The sequence below is a fragment of the Humulus lupulus genome, chromosome 2 (genome assembly GCF_963169125.1).
Source record: "Humulus lupulus chromosome 2, drHumLupu1.1, whole genome shotgun sequence".
NCBI lineage: Eukaryota > Viridiplantae > Streptophyta > Magnoliopsida > Rosales > Cannabaceae > Humulus > Humulus lupulus.
In genome coordinates, this window is record NC_084794.1 from 123,061,306 (window position 1) to 123,068,400 (window position 7,095).

At 32.4% G+C, this 7,095-nt stretch overlaps 1 protein-coding gene across 4 annotated transcripts; it reads left to right on the forward strand.

The window, feature by feature from the left end:
• The first annotated feature begins 1,044 nt into the window (after positions 1-1,044).
• LOC133818451 (WAT1-related protein At4g30420-like) lies at positions 1,045-4,768 on the forward strand. Of its 4 annotated transcripts, none has more exons than XR_009885904.1 (6): positions 1,045-1,374; positions 1,537-1,678; positions 1,800-1,948; positions 2,151-2,734; positions 3,953-4,067; positions 4,340-4,768. XR_009885904.1 is itself a non-coding variant. In XM_062251338.1 (4 exons), exons 2-4 carry the CDS (start codon positions 1,568-1,570, stop codon positions 3,978-3,980), a joined length of 288 nt encoding a protein of 95 aa, XP_062107322.1. In that variant the 5' UTR covers positions 1,046-1,374; positions 1,537-1,567; the 3' UTR covers positions 3,981-4,308. The 4 variants fall into 4 exon arrangements, 2 of the variants coding, with proteins under 2 accessions (XP_062107322.1, XP_062107321.1); XR_009885903.1 differs by having other exon boundaries at positions 1,046-1,374; positions 2,670-2,734; XM_062251338.1 differs by lacking the exons at positions 2,151-2,734; positions 4,340-4,768 and having other exon boundaries at positions 1,046-1,374; positions 3,953-4,308.
• Positions 4,769-7,095: the final 2,327 nt, after the last annotated feature.

Genomic DNA, 7,095 nt, shown 5'->3' on the forward strand with positions numbered 1-7,095 from the left:
CCAAATGCAAAAATGGTGTAAACTAGGTTTACAACCAATCCATAATTCCATGGGTGTCTTCTGGATAGACTTAGATGGAACAACATTCAATATGTATAGAACACATTGAATTTCATAGCCCCAGAATGATAGTGGTAATGATGAGAAGCTCATCATTGATTTAACCATATTTACACTACTACAAAATACACTTTACAGGACACTTTTTTAGGACACGCACCTAAATGCAAGTCCTTAAAAATATTTATGGAGTTTTTAGGACACTCATTGAGAGTCCTGAAAAAACACAATTTAGGACTCGCAATAAGTGTCCTAAAAGAAAATGCGAGTCCTAAAAAAATCTGGCTTATAAAAATAAGTGTTTTACTTAATAATTTTAAGGACTTGCTTTGGGAGTCCTTAATACTCTTTTAGGACTCGTAATGAGTGTCCTAAAAAAATATGCGAGTCCTAAAAAAATCTGGGCTAAAAAATAAGTGTTTTACTTAATAATTTTAAGGACTTGCTTTGGGAGTCCTTAAAAGTTTGAGTTTTTTTTTTTAAACAAACACCTCCTGGACTTTTTAGGACTCGCATTGAGAGTCCTAAAAGAATGTTTTTAGGACTCGCGTCGCGAGTCCTAAAAACTGATGCATGTCCTAAAATGTTTATTTTGTTTTTTTAATATACACCTCTTAGATTTTCTTTTATTTCTAAATTTTTAATATTATATTAACTTTTTATTTATAATAATTTATATATTAAAATTTAAATTAATTATGATATAATGAATAATTTGCTTAAATTTTATTTATTTAACATATTTATGATAAAATTAATTAAAAAGAGTTATTTTATTGATTGGTTAAATATTGTAAAATAATTTTAAAATTTCATTAATGGTGTTTTTATTTTTTAAAATTCATGTTGAAAATATTAAAAAAAAAAAAAGCAATAATTCACATTAAATCAAATTTTATTTAATTAAATAAGAAAAGGGAGATGAAAAAACTAAATCCCTAAATTAATCTCAAAAATCCCCTTCTCTCTCCTCTTTCTTCTTCCCAGTCGATCCCCTCTTTATTTTCCTCTCTCGCATTTCAGTCGGCCAGACCAGATGAGCCATCTCCGGCCACCACCCAATGACACGCACCCCACCACGAGCTTCCTTGGCCCCCGAAACCCCCAACCCGTGAAGCTTGCCTCCCCACTCGCCGGCCTCCGTCGCGATTGGCTCCCCGAAGTTCCGTCGCCGCTGTGAGTTTGGAGGATTGTTCTGGCCTCCACCGTGGACGATGAAGGCTCCTGCTGGCGACGACGATGGGGAAGGCGACGGCGAAGGCTCCTGAGCTGGTGAAGTTCTCAGGCGTGGGTGGTGCTGCCATTCTCTTCAAGGTAAATTTGTATTAATAAACACTTATGTTAATACCATCTCCTATTAATATTAAGCTTCATATGATTTGGGCATTTGTTTATCTTTTCCTTTCTTTTTGTTTTGGTTTTGTCAGTGTATTCTTATTCTGAAAAAAAAATTCCTAATTTTTGATGTTTTGTCAGTTGTCCAGACCACTTGTATTCAACTCTTTGGATGTGTTTATTGACAACCATCCAATCTGCAATATATACATTTGTGACAGAGCCTGATCTACAAGTATGGAATCTTCATTCCTATTTAGAACTTGGAAGTTGTTTGTATGCAGTACGTACTTTAACTTATACTTGCTCTTTCTTCTTAATTACCTTTTCATTATTCTTATGCTAATTTAAAGTTTTCTTCTTCTAAATATGGCTTGATTTGAACTGCACATTTAACTGTACAGGGAATTGGTACTGCTGTATCTTTTTTTGTTCAAGCATGGTGCATACAACTAAGAGGTCCTGTCTTTGTTGCAATGTTCAGCCCTCTATGCACTGTTATAACAGCCATTATAGCCTCTTTGTTTCTACATGAGAAGTTATATGCTGGAAGGTACTTTACAATATTACATTGATATATAGTTTCTCTCTGCTTTTTACGTAGAATATATTATAGTATATAATAATCTTTATTTTACTATATGATGAAAACTTGTCTTTTTCTTAATTATCAGCTTGGTCTGTGTAAGGAAATATATGTATAAATATTATATATATGAATAGATTTATAATGCCTATATATTCTGTTTTGTAAGGTTTCGTATGAAGTTGTTTGGAGGCTTTGATGTATTCCAATTATTTGGCTTGGTGTATTTTGAGATTTGGGTTTCGTTGGCTTGGTGGCTGTGTGATTTGGGAATTAAATTTTTGCTTGTTTATCTTAAAATTTTCTTGTAACTCTAGGATATTTTCTGGTTAGTTTCTGATTTTATCTTTTGGATGTTTTTTGTCTTGAGCTGGAAAGTAGTGTAAGGAAACCAGGGCATATGGATCTCTTGAACTAATGGTTGATGCTCTTCAAGTGTTTGAGAAATTGATGCAAAGAAACTACAGAATATGATTTAATGAAACTATGAGTGATTCTAGTTTTTGTGTGCTCAAATTACTACTGCCTTTTGTTATTATTATTGTTAGATGATTAAATATAATATATATTTATAATTATATAAATCTTTCGTGGCCTCTCTTTATTATATTGAGCTTTTTCTTAGTATATAACATGGTAGCTACTTGTGTGTTATACTGTATATATATGCTATACTATACATATGCAGGAGTGCTTAAATGGAGAGTTTCTTCAAGTTGGTCTCAAGTTTGTTCCACTAGCTGGATATCACTGGTATCTACACATCTTTTCTTTTGATCATTTTATAAGTTGTATTAATCAAATTATAGGTAGTGAAAAAAAGTTGTTACTAATTTTTTAAGTTTTGGAGGCAATGCCACTGCCAAAGCCATTGCTTGAAGTCTTTTTCTTTTTTCTCATTTAATATTGCTTTTTCCCAAAACCCCAAATGCTGTTTATATTTTTTGTAATCCTTATAACGCTATTACACTGTCATTCTCCATATTCTTATCCTTCTTTACTGTTTGTTGGGATATTATTACTAACTAGAACTAAAATAGAGTAATAATGGATTCGTGTTTCTCTACCTTGTTAACTGGAAAGAATTTGTTCTTTGTCTTGGTACTGTATTTAATTGAGCCTATTGGTGAAGTTGGAATCCAGAACCTATAGAATAACACAGAAATAAAGTTTGTTGACATTAGGAAGAAGGTTCTAATTTGTTTAATGTGTTTGTTTGTATTAAATGCTATCATTGTGTTTCCCTCTCGATTTTTCAACTATAAAGAATTTATATATTCAAGTAATACTATTTTTATTAGGTGATGAGGATGAGGTCAAAGAAATGGAAAATAAACTATATGTCTGACTGTTTTGTTCTCAATTGTGCTTGTTTAGTTTTGCTCTGTTTTCGCAGTGTGCTTCTGTTTTTGGTTTTAGGTATTTTAATAATTTTATTCATCACGTTTTGGTCTCTTGAAAACCATTTTTTTTGATAGATTTTGAGCTTAGTTTATTTTGTTTCGAAGGGTCACATTTCTCTTTTTGTCATTTAACCTCCTTATTGGAAAAATCATAGCGTAATAATTTTTCAGAATAAATAAATAAATTAACTAGTTCAGATGTAAAACTATTATTAGGTGGTTATGTGATAGTTGGAAACAAAAGATTTAACTTAACTGAAAGCAATAATAAAGAGAAAAGAGTAACAACAAGTCTTGAGCTTTCAAAACTCTCAATGATTTTCTTACTTTGAATAATGTAAAATGCTAGTCTACAGATAAGAAACTGATCTGGTTATTATACATAGGACTTAACCAAACTTACTAAAATTAGTAAACCTAGGACTAATAACTGAATAAACAACCTTGTATTTTATATAAAAGTAAAGTCTTCTTGAATTGAGTGTTGTCATCTTGGTCATTTGAAACTAACATGTATATTAGGTGTCAGATTTGGACACTGATTTTGTTTCCTTTGCTGTGTGTGCAGGTTTGATGGAGATGGGTATATATATTGACTTCATTATTCTAAAAACTTATTTAATGAGTATATATATTGACGTCTTCAACAAGAAGAATACTTTGGAGCTCCCAAATTCATGAAGGTAATAATAACAAGAATTACTTAAGAATTTGATTAATTTTCAATCATCATTTAGGCTCAAGTTGTCAGGTGATTGAATATTCATGAAATCAAAGTTTTCTTCAAAATTATTGGCTCTCCCTTGTAATAATAATGCTTATGAAAGATTAATTAAAGTGTCCAAAGTAATTCTGAGTTGTAAGATTACAAAATCTGGTTTAATTAATTGAGCTTAGATTTCAAATTAATGTTTATTAGTTTCAAACTTTATTTGATTTTAATGCAAACTTTCAGATTGGAGAACTGAAAGGGCATTTTGGATTACTCGCGGTGATCATGCAAATTCTGAGAGCAAAGCTCAAAGTATTAGATCTTTCATATGGAAATGGAACCGGTATAATTAAGCACAACTCAACTACACATCTGGTACTGAAATATCTGTCTTCATGTGAATGTAATTTTAGAAATTAACAATTTTATTATTTTTAAGTGAGTTATGTCGGCAAGGATAGGAATGTCCTATGGAGGCTTTATGAGTGATCTTTTTCATGCCATATTAGTAATCTCTTTAAACTGTATATTAGTCAAAATTTGAAACTTGTGTGCACAAAATGTTAGTTGTTATTCATATCTTGGCTTCCTTTGTAACTGTATAACATGAATTTGTTGAGGATTATGTAATTTTTCTTGAAATGTACAACTAGTAGTATTACTGTAAAACAATCACATATAGCTTCTTAAGTGGACTCAATCCTCCTTAGCTTAGCTATACTCAAAACTCAATTAATATTTAACTCAATAAACCACATACTAAAGAAATTGACGAAGTTAGAGAAGAATGTGCAATGTCATATTTACAATTGGTTAGAGCAAAATGAATGATATTATAGCTAGCTAATTACAATACATGTTTAGAAATTTTAAATTTATTTCGTAAAATTTTTTTGCCATTTTTTTAGTATTTTCTTTTCAAAATTCTTTTGATACATATTCGACACTCAAATGGATATATATTTTTAAATCAAAATTAAAATTGTAGCTGTATTTTAAAAAAAAAAAAAAAACTTTTAAGGGCATGCAAAGCGAGTCCTAAAAAATTACCTGCGAGTCCTAAAAAATTACCTGCGAGTCCTAAAAAATCTGGTTGGGTGCTTATAATTAAGTTTTTAGGACTTGCAATGCGAGTCCTAAAAAATCTGGTTGAGTGCCTTTAATTAAGTTTTTAGGACTCGCATTGCGAGTCCTAAAATGAATGATTTTAGGACTCGCAATGCGAGTCCTAAAAACTTAATTAAAGACACTCAACCAGATTTTTTAGGACTCGCATTGCGAGTCCTAAAAACATTCTTTTAGGACTCGCAAAACGAGTCCTAAAAACTTAATTATAGGCACTCAACCAGATTTTTTAGGACTCACACAGATTTTTTAGGACTTGCGTTGCGAGTCCTAAAAACAGTTTTTTAGGACTCGCATTGCGAGTCCTAAAAAACCTTAGTTTTTAAGGCTCTCAAATAGAGGACTCGCGCCCTGCGAGTCCTAAAAATTTTTTTAGGACTCGCAATGCTAGTCCTAAAAAACCTTTTTTGTAGTAGTGTTAGTAACGTTCTATTCCGTCTTTCTGAAACACCATTTTGTTGTGGCATTCTAGGTGCTGTGAGTTGGGATTGAATACCATGCTCACACAGATGGTCCTCGAATTCAAAATCCAAGTACTCTCATCCTCGATCAGATCGAAGAACTTTCAGTGATTTACCTAATTTCTTTTGTGTCTCTGCTTGAAATTCTTTGAACTTTCCAAAAGTTTCATATTTTCTTTGCATTAAGTATAGGTAACCATATCTTGAATAATCATCAACGAAAGAGACAAAGTATTCATAGCCTCCTCTTGCATGTACATTAAGTGGACCACAAACATCCATATGTACTAGCTGAAGTGGTTCTGTAGCTCTTGAACATTTAGCAAAGAAAGGTCTCTTGGTCATCTTGCCTTCTAGACAGGACTCACAAATAGGGAGAGATCCAATAGATAGTTCTCTTAAAGGACCATCCTTTACAAGCCTATTAATTCTATCTAGACCAATATGGCCCAATCTCAAGTGCCACAGATATGTTTCACTATCAGAATCAATCTTTTGTCGTTTAATAGATCTAGGATTAGCTGTTTTAAATAATTCAAAATTGTAAGCAGATTTCTATTTAGCTTGTAGTTTATAAAGCCCCTCAATCGATTTTGCAGAACATATCTTAAAACCATATCTCGAAATAACAATCGAATTATTATTAAAAGAAATTTTAAAACCTTTTTTATGCAACATAGAAACATAAATTAAGTTTCTAGAAAATCCAGGAATATACTAAACGTTCTCTAAAATGAGAAATCAACAAACCAATCTTACGAAAACTTGAAAACCCACAATCAATCCCCAATCCTTTACCTCCATAGAGTATTTCCTTGAGTCTCTCCTTCGGGTCCTCCTTCAAAAATCATAATAATGTTGCTTATATAGTTGTTTGTGTTTTGAATATGAAATTCTACTTTTGCCCTTGCTTAAAATGCCCTAATTCGCACTCTGACTGTTTGAGGTGTCGCTGCTCCATAATGAAGTGTCACGGCCCGTGTCCAAGAATCAAAATTCGTAACGTCTCTGCCTCGACAAGCGTCGCGGCGCAAATGCAGGTGCACCATGGCTCTAATTCCCCAATCAATGGTGTTGCGACTCAACATGTATGCACTGCGGCTCTCGACTTCTTAGGATTTGGCCTTCTTTGTCTAATCGCAGCATTACAACCCTTAAGCTCAATGTTGTGACTCAAATTACCTTTTTTTTTTTCACCGAATCGCATCTTCTCAAGGCCAATTACGATCCATTTCCCCCATTTTCCACAGATTCTGAAATATATCAAACACAGGCAATGAATGCGTTATAATGCACAAACATAACTAAATAAGCTCAAACATTCCCTAAAACAACTCTCTAAAACACCTGAAAAACTACTCTATCACCTCCGGTCCAACAAATTCTGCCACAAAATTTACAACAAAATCTAGA